The sequence below is a fragment of the Hakea prostrata genome, chromosome 3, assembly GCF_041222555.1.
Source record: "Hakea prostrata isolate BN-2017 chromosome 3, UWA_Hpros_2, whole genome shotgun sequence".
In the NCBI taxonomy this organism is placed as follows: domain Eukaryota; kingdom Viridiplantae; phylum Streptophyta; class Magnoliopsida; order Proteales; family Proteaceae; genus Hakea; species Hakea prostrata.
This window is the reverse complement of record NC_142602.1, coordinates 2,154,403-2,168,545: the sequence shown is the minus strand read 5'-3', so window position 1 is coordinate 2,168,545 and position 14,143 is coordinate 2,154,403. Positions and strand designations below refer to the sequence as shown.

The window sequence follows — 14,143 nt, the reverse complement described above, 5'->3', positions numbered from 1 at the left end:
TACCTAAATCGAAAAAATTCATTAATGTCCGTTGGTTCTAAAATTTGAATTTAGTTTCGTTTGATTCGATTTGATTCAGGGTTTGTGCTCAATAACGTATCGGTTTCATAGCCGTTCCGGTACTGTGCCGCGGACTTGAAGTTGAACCATAGAGAGCGTGCGCTTAACGAGAACTAGACACGAAACTCCGAGGGATACCAGAGTAGCAGACCAGATTCCAGAGCGCGCTATGAATTTAACGTCAAATTTCAAACAGAGCATTTTTCAGTTTCAGCGCGCCCTTTCTTATTTCTCTTATTACAGATCTGGGATTATCGAATGCTCTCTCTTCTGTCCGCTCCTGACAATTACATCAACCCAACTTTTTCGCCCCGGAACTCCGTTCGGACGCGCTTGTTCAACCTCTTCTCTTCTTCAGTCTTCAGTTTTTAGTCTCCACTCTCTGGTTCTACACTGTTTTAGGTCTTAAACCTTAGTGGCAAAAGGGTACCTTTGAGCAAGATTCTATATGAAGCACTTAGATCAGTTGCAGATATCGCCAGTGCTTCTACTAGGGTTCTTGCATTTACGAACTTAGGGTTAGCTCAAGTTCCGTTTCTTTTTTGGTTGGTAATCTGTTTGTTTGCTTCAATGGCTTCTGAAACTCCCGAAGATAAGAAGCTCGATGAAGAAGTGGCTACAGAAGAGAAAGAAGCTGCCGTAGAAGGGGACGAAGAGAAAGTAGCGGAGAAGGATTTGATAGAAGAAGATGTTGGGAAGGAAGGGGATCAGAGTGAGAGGAAAGAAGAACCAAGCGAGAAGGCCAAAGGAAGTCGAAAGCGCAGCTACAAGAAAGGTGGTAGTGCTGCTGCTGGGGAGTCCACGAAATCCGAAGAAGAATCAACCCCCAAGAAGCCAAGAAAGAGGAGTTCGAGCTCTGTAGAGCATGTTACACCAGCCGACAGACCTTCGCGAGAAAGGAAATCTGTCGAACGCTACTCAGCGTCTTCTGAAAAGGTTCCCGCAACAAAAGTCTTGTCAATTGAACAGGTACGGCAGTGACTCTCGTACTGTTTCATTGAATTCCTTTCAGTCCACTTCACGTTTCGGCTCGTGTTTTATGCTAAAACGGTATCATATGCGGTTTCAGGGTCGTGGTGTTCAGCTTAAAGATATTCCCAATGGTACATTTTTTTAGCTTCTGGTTACATTTCTTTTCATCAATTCCTGGTTCTTTCAAGTCCTAACCTATATGTTACCTCTTTTCTGCGTGGAAACACGGAATCTACATCAACTGAAAATGTTAATTGTTCATGTTTGGAACAACGAAATCTCCATCACTCAACTGAAAAGGTTAATTGTGACCCCTATGCATAATGCTGGTGCTACTATTTGGGTGCGAACAGTAAAGGTTATCCTTTGCTGTCGACTTCTCCTTTCTGTTTGATGTCACTGTCCGTCCTTTCTGTACAACCTATTGTTCATATTACTTATCTTTTTTGGTATTACATGATGTGAAAACTTGCTTTATTTCATAATGGATCAGTCCCTTGAATTTTTAGGTTTGCCCTTTTCTTCCCCTCCCCCTTCTCATTATCCTGCTGCTCTTCGCTATTCAATTTTAGACCAGGGACAGTAGCATAACCTTTAAAATATTTTCAAAGTGATCTGTTTGTAAGTTTGATATTCGTACTGTTTCAGTGGCTTTCAAGTTGTCAAAGAGAAAACCTGACGAAAACCTGCAGATTCTTCATACAATCCTTTTTGGGAAGAAAGCCAAGGTGAAGTTTATTCCTGGTTTCTGCACCAATTGTCCAAATCCATTTTCAAATCTAATTTTTGACCTTGGGGTTTTCTTTTTGATGTGTGTTTAGTCTATTTTCTTCTTCATATTCAATGGGTTGTTTGTTTTCCAGTGCACCTATAATATCAAAAGCTCGTGAAAAATACATGGTTTGCAGGTACATGTTTTGAAGAGAAATATAAGTCAGTTTTCTGGCTATGTGTGGCTTCAGAATGAGGTACTTTCTTTTGATTTTGGCTTGTCAAATCTTTTCCATTCACATAAATACTCACTAATCAACGTCAATTGAGTGGGGGAAAAAAGAGAGGAAAATCAGTGATTTTCACTTCTCTTTTTAATGTTCAATGGTCGTGATTTTTTTTCCATATTGTCTTTTCTATAGGAAAAACAAAGGGCAAAAATAAAGGAAAAGCTTGATAAATTTGTCAAGGAAAAATTGTTTGATTTCTGTGATTTGCTTGACGTTCCATTTTCCAAGTCCAATACAAGAAAGGTTGGTTAACAATTGCTCATCTTCTTACTGGTGTTTGCCTTGTGTTGTTGCAAAATATTTGTTTTATCTGGTTGAGCTATACTTTCAGGAGGAGCTATCAGCAAAGTTGTTGGAATTTTTAGAATCTCCTCATGCTACTACAGAAGTCTCACTTGCTGAGAAGGAGCAGGTTTTACATGTTTGCTTTGCTTTTAGTGAGTCTGAGGTTTAATTCTGGGAATCTTCTGATTTTGCTTCCTTACTATTGTAATCACAGAAAGGTAAAAAGAGAAAGAGGAAGTCCAGTGCAGGGACGAAAATAGCGTCAGGAAGTGTATCAGACAAGGTTCATTTTCCATCTTGTCATCTTCCACCCCCACCCCCACCCCCACCCCCTAAGAAAAAGAGAGACAAAGGGGTCACTGTCCCAAAAAAAAAGAATCTTATTGCTTCTTTTGCATTTAATCTTCTGTGTGTGTTAATGCAAGTTGGTATCCTTCAAACCTTGACTGCAAAGGTGAAATTCCAAACAAAACTGTATATAGGATATAGTAAAAATATGGATTTATGGCAGGAAACATGTTAGAAATGGCAAAATAAACAATATCTGGAATCAAGTAAATAGGCTTTAGGGTTATAGAAGAGATCCTATAATTTTCATTAGAGTGACGTGGTTGTGGCTTCTACAGTTTGTTGAATGATTGTCTTGCTTTGGGTTTGGGCTAACAGGTGTGGGTGGAGTTTGTGGATTGAGTATCTCATAATTCTTGGCAATGTTTAGGAAATAAACGTTGTTTGCACTAAAAAGGCATAGGATGAAGGAATTGGAGGGATCAAAAGTGGCAGTTTTTGTCTCATTAACAGTGCAAGATGGGTGGCCCAAACACTGACACCAAAACATTACAGGGTACTCTTGTAACTATGCCCCACGAGAGTACAACTAAGCCGTGGGTAGAGGGGGCATTGGATCAAGAAGAGCCCCTTTTCCTCACATTCATTGTCAATAATCCCCTTTGTCACCATCTCATGTAAAACACAATGAGAAAGGAAAAAGTGACAATAGAATTAGGGGATTTATTATACAACTTAGAGATGAGAGGTAAAAGAAGTGTCATGGACAGTATGCTTACTTGTTGAAAACATGGGCTGAGGTTTTCTAATTAGAATAGGATTATGTTTCCTAATAAGTCTAGAGTTTTATTTCTATTTGTTTTATATTTTTTTTTCCTACTTAGTATAGGGTTTAACTAGGTTGTAACTATAAATACCCTATTGGGGTCTTGTGAATACTATACTTTTGAGGAGCAATTCCTCACATTACAACATGGTATCAAGAGCCTAATTTCGATTAGGGAAGAAAGGAAGAAAGAGAGAACTAGAGATTGACCTCAATTTCTCCTTTACTCTCTTCTCTAGCTGCTCTGTTTCAGCCGATCTTAACGAATCTTGGCTTCTATCAGCTGGCTACAACGATTCCCTCTTTCTTTCTTTTTTTGGCTTTTATCTCCTTTTTTTCTCTTCTTCAGAGGTTCTAAACCTCTGCTGGTCTACTACTTTTGTTGCTTTCCGAGAGTGGAAGAGATTATTTTGGTGGTGGTTTTTGGTTTCTCAAATCCAAAAGTGTTGGGTTTGTATTTCTCCGGTTTTGATTCATGTTGTTTTGGATTGCAGGGTCTCTCCTCTGATCTTCCAAGAGTGTTGCCTTTTTTCTCAAATTTTCCCCCCCCCTTTTTTTTTCCTTTATTCATACGCTGAATTATTCATTCAATCCACAAGGGCAGCTTTTTGCAATTTTGAATAGTTCTCAGTACTATTTCGTAATTTTGAAAATAAGGATTTTTTTTGTAATTTTGAAAAAGTTTAGGGATTTTTTTGCAATTTTTAATGATTTTAGGGACTTTTTTGTAATTTAAAAAAGTCCAAGGGGCTATTTGTAAAGTTGAATGATTTCTCCTTACGATGATGGTTGATCCCATATCTCCTTTATCGGTACATTCTGAAGAGTCTCTCATGTCTTTCATTTATAAAGATCGTGAATTTTCTCCGCTTCAAATAATCACTGTGAAACTTAATGGGACAAATTATCTTAGATGGTCTCGTTCAGCTTCCCTCGTTGTTGGTGCTCGTGGTCTTACTGACCATCTTGATGGGATTTCTACAAAATCTTCCACACCTGGTTTGCAATTTTCAAGTGGTATACAAATGAATGGTCATGGGTTTTTTCATCAACTCCATTGAATCTAGCATAACAGAGAGTTATCTCCTCCTTCCTGATGCGGCAATTATTTGGGAAGTTATTAAAAATACATATTCCAAAGTTGGCAATGATGCACAGTGCTTTGAAATTAGACGAAAAATCAATCAGCAGAAGGACCTTACTCTTTCTCAGTACTATAACACTCTTCGGGGATATTATCAGATTTTAGATTTCTATGGGAAGTTTACACCGAAGAATGCTGAAGATGCTATTGCCTTTCAACAATGGGAAGATAAATAGAGAGTTTAAGATTTTTTGGCAGGATTGAATATAGAATTTGATCAAATTCGCACACAGATCCTTTCCCTTCTATGGCTCAAGCCTATGCCATGGTAGATACCGAGGACAGTCGAAGGATAGCTATAATACACACTCAAACATCTGATAGATCTGCATTAGTGGTTGGTTATGGTAATAATAAATCTAGTTTTGGTAAATTTCTCTCTCTAATAAAGTGCGAGTATTGTAGAAAAGAGCATCATAAAAAGGTCAAGTGTTGGAAGTTGCATGGACATCCAACAAATTCCCGTGGAGGAGATAGATGGAATCAAGGGCAGCAATCAAACATCTACAAATCAAGCCAATTTTGACACCCTGAGTACTCCAACACCTCTTTCCTCAGATAAGCTCTAGCACCTTTGCCAATTGATGTCTATACTTGACTCATCTTCTCCAGTACCGACTTCCAATGCGAGTATAGCATCTGTCATTGTTCCCTCTGTTGATCCACAATTCCCCACATGTATTTTTGGTTGTCACAATGTCAATTTAACTTATCCCTCCTGAGTAATCGACTCTGGGGCAACCAACCACAAGCTCATCTACTTTGTTTCATACTTATTCATATGTCCTATTGCTCAGGATGTTTGAATGGTTGATGGGTCTCTCTCCCCTATCTCTGGGAAAGGATCTATTATCTGTTCGCCTTCTCTTACCTTATTTAATGTCATGCATGTTCCTAAGTTTTCGGCTAATCTTTTATCTATTAGTAGCCTTACTCGTGTTATGAACTGCAAAATAACTTTCTTTCCTTCTCATTGTGTGTTTCAAGACCTGGAAACGGGGCTTACGATTGGCAGTGGTAAACAAAAATGGGGGTTCTACTTAATGGATGGGTCCCCATCAGCTCTTTCTACGGTCTCTAGTTCCACCTCTCATGCACTTTTTACCTTATTACAGTGGCATAGTCGTCTTAGCCACGATCCTTTACCTATTTTGTCCAAATTATTTCCTGATCTGATTAAAAGGTGTAATTTGAATGATTTTTATTATGAGAGATGTATTTTGAGACATCAGCTCTTTTTACGGTCTCTAGTTCCACCTCTCCTGCACTTTTTACCTTATTACAATGGCATAGTCGTCTTAGCCACGTTCCTTTACCTATTTTGTCCAAATTATTTCCTGATCTGATTAAAAGGTGTAATTTGAATGATTTTTATTGTGAGACATGTATTTTATCCAAACAAACTAGGCATGTTTACCTTATTTCAAATAATCATAGTAAAATTCCTTTTTAAGTCATTCACTCTGATGTGTGGGTCCTCAGACCATGTCTGTATCTGGTCATAAATGGTTTGTTACTTTTATTGACTGTTATACTAGGACCACATGTGTTTACTTCACCAAAAAAATGACATTTTCTTGTGCTTTCAAAATTTTCATAATATGATTGGGACTCAGTTTGAGGCGACGGTCAAAATCATTTGTACAGATAACGGAATTGAGTACTTGGGAGGCACATTCCGTTCCTACTTAGCAAACCATGGCATCATACACCAAACTAGTTGCGTCGCCACTTCACCTCAAAATGGGGTTGTCAAACGCAAGAATAGACATTTACTTGAGGTAGCACATTCCCTCATGTTTTCTATGCATGTGCCTCTTCGGTTTTGGGGTGAAGCCATTCTTACTGCGGCATATCTAATTAACCGAATGCCTTCATGAGTCTTAGATCAACGTTGTCCCCTTGAGGTTCTTTTAGGGACACCAGCCTTTACAGTCTCACCTAAGGTTTTTGGATGTGTTGCCTTTGTCCAGAACCACCATGTTCATGGAAAGTTAGATCCTCGTGGTTAAAGTGCATTTTCTTGGGTTATCCTCCTACACAGAAGGGGTCTAAGTGTATCATTCTAGTTTTCATTGTTTTTTTGTCTCTATGGATGTTGTGTTCCATGAACAAATTCCTTATTTTCCCCCTACACCTCTTCGGGGGAGAGTTTTAGTGAAGAGGTTCTAGTGTTGATTCCTCCTTTCGATATTTTTCCTAAGATTCCTGCAGATGATCCTCCTTTGGAAGATGGAATGACCGAACAGGAACAGCTGGTGGAGGATATTCAGGGGGAGACTACACCTCTGAAGACCTATCAAAGAAAGCAACAAGTGACCCCTTCTGAACCAAGCCAGTCAAAAGCTTTGGTTCCTGGCCCTGAACAATCAGTTCCTCCAAGTGAGTATGTCTTTGACCCTTCTTCTAATCCTACTTTGGACTTACCAATTGCATTAAGAAAGCAGCCTCGAATTTGCACCAAACATCTTATTTCCAATTATGTTTCATATCAGTCACTATCTTCAGAATTTCGAAGTTTTATTTCTTCTTTGTCCACTACTTCTATTCCTAACACTTGGCAGGAGGCATTATCTCACTCAAACTGGAAATAAGCTATGGATAAGGAAATGCAAGCTCTGGAAAAAGAAGAAAAAAAACGTGGGATTTTGTGACTTTGGCACTTTGCCCATAGGAAAGCAGACTGTTGGGTGCAAATGGGTGTTTGTGATCAAATACAAGGTAGATGGGATTGTTGAAAGGTACAAGGCAAGATTAGTGGCCAAAGGTTTCACTCAGACTTATGGCATTGACTACCAGGAGACATTTGCCCATGTTGCCAAGATGAACACAGTTCGTACTATTATTTCATGTGCAATTAATAAAGGGTGGAGTTTACAATAATTAGATGTAAAGAATGCCTTTTTGCATAGAGAAGTCCAAGTAGAGGTACATATGGATATACCACCTGGGTATTCTACTACAGAGACTTATAAGAAAGTGTGCAAGTTAAAGAGGGCTTTATATGGGTTGAAGCAATCTCCAAGAGCGTGGTTTGGAAGGTTCTATAAGGCAATGATTTATAATGGCTATATGCAAAGCAATGCAGACCCCACTTTGTTTATTAAAAGAGATGGTTGCCACACCACTATACTTTTAGTATATGTGGATGATATTGTGATCACAGGCAGTAATGAGGATGAGATTTCAGCATTAAAGACTTTTTTGGGGACTGAATTTGAGATAAAAAAAACATGGGAAAACTAAGATATTTCTTAGGTTTAGATTTGACATATTCTACTAGCGGTGTATATCTATCCCAGAGGAAGTATACATTGGATCTTCTTGAGAAAATTGAAATGCTAAGACGTAAACCTGCTGAGACTCCTATTGAGCCTAACCTACACTTGAAGGCAAAGGAACAAGAACCAGTTGACAGGATAAGGTATCAAAAATTAGTGGGAAAGTTGATCTATCTATCTCACACTAGACTTGACATCACATTTGTAGTTAGTCTTGTTAGCCAGTATATGTATGATACTTGAAGACTACTTCAGGAAAAGGAATATTAATTTCAGTTCATGGACATTTGAAGATTAAAGCATATACAAATGCAGAATGGGCAGGATGTCCAAATGATAGGTCTACCTCTGGGTATTGTGTGTATATGGGAGGTAACCTTGTGACTTGGAGAAGCAAGAAACAGGCTGTGGTTGCGCGGTCCAATGCCGAGGCCGAGTTTAGGGCGATTGCTCAAGGCATTTGTGAGGTATTATGGCTTAAAGGGCTGCTTCAAGAGGTTGGGACAAATTTTAAGGTTCCTATATAGTTATACTTAGATAGTAAGTCAGCAATCAGCATAGCTCATAACCTAGTACAGCATGATAGGACTAAGCATGTGGAGATTGACAAACATTTCATCAAAGAGAAGGTTGAGGCTGGGCTGATCCATATCACCTTTGTTACTTCAAATGAGCAACGGGCTGATGTGCTCACAAAGAGTTTAAGCACGAAGATATTCAATTACATTATGAGCAAGTTAAGCATGATAAATATCTATGCTCAAACTTGAGGGGGAGTGTTGAAAACATGGACTAAGGTTTTCTAATTAAAATAGGATTATGTTTCCTAATAAGTCTAGAGTTTTATTTCTATTTGTTTTATATTTCTTTTTCCTACTTAGTATAGGGCTTAACTAGGCTATAACTATAAATACCCTATTGGGGTCTTGTGAATAGTATACTTTTGAGGAGCAATTTCTCACATTACAACATTACTAGATACAAAAAAAAGGGTATGATCTGCAACCATAACCTTTTCCTTGCTAAAACAGATAGAGTAGGAGCCATAACACTTATATGCTGCAGTCAACTCAAAGTCAAAAGTCAATGACCCACGTAGAGGCAGTAGAAGGAGCATATGTAGAAGGTGTATGCTGCAGTCAGCTCAAAGTCAAAAGTCAATGACCCACGTAGAGGCAGTAGAAGGAGCATATGTAGAAGGTGTATTCTGAAGGTTCTACAACTATAGGTGTACAAGTAGCACTCTCCAAATATGGGAGAAGTAATAGAACCCTGCAAAATGTTGCAATGTTATCCTATGAGAGGGACTTGGTTTCTGTGCTTAATGATGTAGCACTAGATTGGAAGGGCAGTAGGACCAACTGAAGATCAATTATTATAAAAATACCTAGTTTTAGTTGCTCTCATTGGGTTTTGAAGGCAAAATAAATAAAATTCTATTTTTGCCCTAATCCCACAATCTCTTCTGGAACAAGTAATCCGGTGACTCAACATTTCAAATGTGTGTCTGTTTTTTTTTCTTGCTGTTACTTGAACTATATGTATTCTAGTACAAAAGGTTTGTATAGATAGGCCAGATTAGTGTATATTTACAGCCACAAAATGAAGGTTAGCAACCATAGTCAAAAGTCAAACTACCATTTTGAGTTAGTTGTTTTAAAGTTAAATATGTATTCTACCACCAAGGGTTCCACTTGGTTTTCAGTTTTCAGCGCACCAAAATAGACTATATTGCAATTTTCAGGACCTGATTAGGTCCCATGACCAACTAAACCAAGGACCAACAGAAAATACACTAACTTGGTCATGAGCCTTACTAAACCCTGGTCTGAAACTGAGGCCTTGAACCTTGATTTTACGTGGATGTAGATTTGAACAGCCTAGGCCTGTTACAAGTAGTTAGAGACACTATTAGGCTTGAATTTGGTTATCTGATGTGAATTTGTCAACTAGAGCCTTGGGATCATTTGTAATGCAGATTGGCAAATAGGAATCAAAGGCAGCATGTAAAATTATAGCCAGCAGCAGTTAAACACAAGAACCTGATAGTAGAACTTATCTCAGAGACCAAATCAGCCAGCAGCAGCAATTTCTTCAAACTGAAATCTTGTTCTAGGTTTTGAGTGATTATGTAGCACGATGTCAATATATTGCAGACATCTGAAAATTTAATCAGTGGTACCTTTATGGAGGGAAACTACCCCCAAAAGACAGGGATGAGCAGCTTCATGTATCAAAACACAGAATCAATTTAAGCACACTGCTGAAAAATCTTCCCAAGAAAAGGTGCCTGGAGATAATAGAGGAAACTTGATTGAATAAAATGAAATCTCCAATATTCTTTCGAAGCTGGGTTGAGCATATGTACTTCAGTATGGGAGCAATTAGGTTTCAAAAGATTACCCGTATCAGCTGGATAGATAGATAGTAATTGCAGAACTCAGTAATCTAGAATTATGCATTTATATTCAGAATCTGCATGCGTCTAGCTCTTGAATGTTGATGTCTACAAGTAATAATCTTCATAACCATTAGCATACTAATCAGGATGCCCTAGTTTAGTTACACAAGATCAGTAACTGGGGCACAATGTAGTAATCCGGTGGCAGAAGTGCTGCAACCAGGAACTGAAGGAATTTGTATATCTATCTGAACTGCAGCTGAAAGAAGCTTTGTTTACTGGTATTCATGCTCTGATACCATATGACAATACCAGACTTCAAGCACCAACAACCATTTTAGAGAGGATAAGAAGATTGACAAAGGGAGAGGCAAGGTTGCTAAGAATACCAGTGGTTGATACCCATGAAGCTCCCCTTACTGATTGTATCATTTTTAAAAAAATATTTAAAACTTAGATAAACTGGAAGCCCAAACTATTGGGTCCAAGTAGGAATCCCTAAGAACATACAACTCGGGGTACTCAAGATATAGGAATTAAGAGAATTCTAGGAATCCTACTCCTAGTTGGAAAACAAACCAAAAAGAAAATCAAGCTGCAATAGGGAGAACACTCCCCCTATTGTGGCATACAGTAGCATTTGTAATAATCTAAATTTGGCTTCAAAATAAAAGAAAACACTTATCCTAGAAGTATTTCAGTTTTGAGATTATTAGGGCACCCAAGTTACACCAAGGGTAAGCCAATCATGCTCTGCCATGCGATATTTAAATGCAGTTTGAATCCAATTCATTATTGTCTCAAGGGTCCTCTAGGGTGACAAAAATTCAGTGTCTGCACATTATTTTGTCTATCCAACTTCTAACTGCTGTTTTGAACTTCTAACTGTTGTTTTGTGCTTTTGTAAACATTTTCTTAAAAACCAAAATTACTTGTCCGTATTTATACTGTAGTTTTTTAGGTGGTACTCCCTTGTGCATGCACTCTCCCTGTCCCCTCTGCAATCTCACTTTTGAGGTAATTATATCTATATATTTTACATGCATTATTACATGTAGAAAACAAAACGAAGTCCTGAAGTTACAAAGAAGCAGAAACTTGTTTCCAAAGTTGAGGATGAAGATGAACCTGGTTCTGCTGGTACTAAAGGTGATTCTGATGATAGTGATGACAATGATAGACTCCAGAAAGAGCAGAGTGGAGCAAGTGAATCAGAGGAAGACAAGACAAAAGAAGCTGATGAGGGTGCAAGTAAATCAGAGGAAGACGAGAGAAATGAATCTGAGGAGGGCGCAAGTGAATCAGAGGAAGACAAGACAAATAAAGAGACGGAAAGTGTAAAAGGCATTAGTAAGAACATTAAGGGCTCTGAGGCCAAGGGTAAGGCTAAAGCTACCCCAACCAAAAGGGGAACACCAACGAAATCTGTAAAAGGCCCTGCCAAAGGCTCTTCATCTGCTCAGAAAAAAGGTGCTGCTACTGCTGATGATGATGATAGAGTTTCTGCTTCACCAAACAAATCCAAGGCAGCAGGAATAAATAAACAGACAAAGGATGACAAGAGAAGAGCAAAGCAATCCAGTACACCAGTGAAAGGCGAATCAACAAGCAAGTCTGGGGCCAAGGTTTCGGTGAAACAAGGTATACTGTAATTCCCCCACTCCCCACCGCACCTTACCCACCCCTACCCACCTCCTCAACCCACATGATCTTATGAGAATAGAAATGAGATTCAACATGAATTGGATTTTATGAGATTGAAGGATCTAAGCTTAGACTGTCTCTGTACCTATTACATATCTCTTATGGTTCAACTAGACACCACTCTTTCCTTTGATGAATCATCTCAAATTTGTAGGTTTCAGCCATTGATATTCTAGTATCATTGAATATCAACCATTCCTTTCTTCTGTTACAAGCTGCTTTATTTTGTTTCTAATTTTGTACAAACACAATTTGGCTGCCACTTTTTGGTAATTTTATTTTATTTTATTTTTTAGACAAGGGTAAGTCTAAGAAGGCTGCGGTTGAACCAAGCAGGGAAGAGATGCATGTTGTGGTAACTGCCATCTTGAAAGAAGTGGACTTCAATACAGTGAGTAATGTCTGATTTAGTATTATGTATTCTGCTATTAAATGTTTATACTGACAAAACCTTGTAATTCATTGTTGCAGGCAACTTTGTCAGATATTATCAGGCAATTGGGTACCATTTCTTCTTTTTGCAATATAGAATTTTTATGATGAACTCAATATAACTTAATGGTTAATAAGGTTTAAATCGGACCATCCTGTTTGCACCCCTTGAAAAGATGTAGTTTCAGGGTTGCGATAAGTGTTCTGTCCAGAGTTCAGATTCCCTGTGAGATTCATTCATGGCCCTGGACCATTCTGTTCCTTGAGTAGTATAACATAATTTTAACAGGTGTGTGTTGACTTATTTGTTCAGGAACCCGCTTTGGTATGGATCTAATGCATAAAAAGACAGAAGTGAAGGGTATAATTGAAGATGTTATAACCAACATGACTGATGAGGAAGATGATGGGGAAAACGAGGAAGATGATAATAATGAACAAGCTGAGGGTGAAGCTGATAAGGCAAGTGAAGATAATGATGACTAGGTCAATCAACTGGGTTAAGAAACCATAATGGACCCGTGAGGTGCATTTGAGGTACTTGATCTGTCATGGCATCTCTTTGAACCTCTAAGGTTTTGAACTGTTTATCCGGCAGGTGGCATAGCTTTTTAACGTTAGTTTTTTTTCCTTTCTTCTTTTCCCCCTCTTTCAGATCATAGTTTGCTAGAAGGTATCTTCTTTAGGCAGTAAATCTGGGTGCAGCCTTGTCTCCTTGTATAATAGATATATGTATTCATTATTACTTGATCTACTGTATGGAAAAATTAAATTCTAGTTTAAGTTTCCTTACCGAGTTAATCTGTTTCAGTAGAGACGCATGGAAAGATGAGAGACTGCCGTTTACCCAGCATGGCATGCCTAATGGTGTGTGAATTGTTTACAGAAACAGTGACACTCCTGTTCAAAAAGGTCAGAAGAAGGCTACCTGCTGCCCTAGGCCTTATAACAGGTTTACTTATTTTAGACCCTTTCACCCATTCTTTTTTCCCCTGGTGGGTTCGTTTGGTGTTCTTATTCGGCTGGAGATCAATTGTGGCCCTTTTTTTTATCAAGCGTGGTGTGCTGCTAAAAGCCCGTCGTCATTGCCGTATCTTTTGTGGATGCTTTATGTTTTTTATGCAGGATTTTCTTTCCACCTTTGACGAAAATGAAAATCTCTATGAATGGTGATGTTTGAAGTAATTCCATGGGTTAAGGAAAACTTTAACTTTTTTAATTTTGTTCTAAGATTAGGATTTCTTGTTGAACTAATAGTTACAGAAACTTCCGTAAAATTTTCCTTTCACTCAAAGCTAACAGTAACGGCTCATCAAATCAATCATTGAGTACGGTACGATCCATTTGGGTTTTTCTTTTCTTTTTTTGTTTTTGGTTGGGTTGGTGTTTGAAAGGTATGAATGTATTACATATGAAACTTTGGCTAGGTTATGGTGGTGTCTTTTGTCACAATTTCAGGGGTGATTTATATTACACAGAAGATTAGTTTTCTTTTTAATTATATATTCATAGAATATAATTTTTGAAAATAGTTGAGACCGTAAGAAGCTGACTCAAAATTTCTGCTGCTTTTGAGTGTTTCTTTTATGGAATTATTTTGCTGAATTTGCCTCCTGTTCTATATTATTATTTTGTAAGATTCATACTCCTGATTAGAGCATGTTTGGTTAATCTTAATGTGTGAAAATAATTTATGTTTAAAATGAAAAACTACCATTTTTTAGTTGGGCCGCCAACACTATTACCATA

General features: G+C 38.2%; 1 protein-coding gene across 3 annotated transcripts; it reads left to right on the top strand.

Annotated features, from left to right (window-relative positions):
* Window positions 1–100: 100 nt before the first annotated feature.
* Window positions 101–13,579, top strand: LOC149019932 (DEK domain-containing chromatin-associated protein 1-like). 3 transcript variants are annotated; one of them, XR_016172126.1, is made up of 12 exons: window positions 101–1,029; window positions 1,130–1,163; window positions 1,681–1,760; window positions 1,941–2,000; window positions 2,166–2,276; window positions 2,365–2,445; window positions 2,533–2,601; window positions 11,317–11,899; window positions 12,259–12,353; window positions 12,434–12,464; window positions 12,708–12,931; window positions 13,206–13,579. XR_016172126.1 is itself a non-coding variant. In XM_089147928.1 (11 exons), the coding sequence occupies exons 1-11, from the start codon at window positions 631–633 to the stop codon at window positions 12,878–12,880; spliced, it is 1,716 nt and encodes a 571-aa protein (XP_089004054.1). In that variant the 5' UTR covers window positions 101–630; the 3' UTR covers window positions 12,881–13,579. The 3 variants fall into 3 exon arrangements, 1 of the variants encoding a protein (XP_089004054.1); XR_016172125.1 differs by having other exon boundaries at window positions 13,050–13,579; XM_089147928.1 differs by having other exon boundaries at window positions 12,708–13,579.
* Window positions 13,580–14,143: the final 564 nt, after the last annotated feature.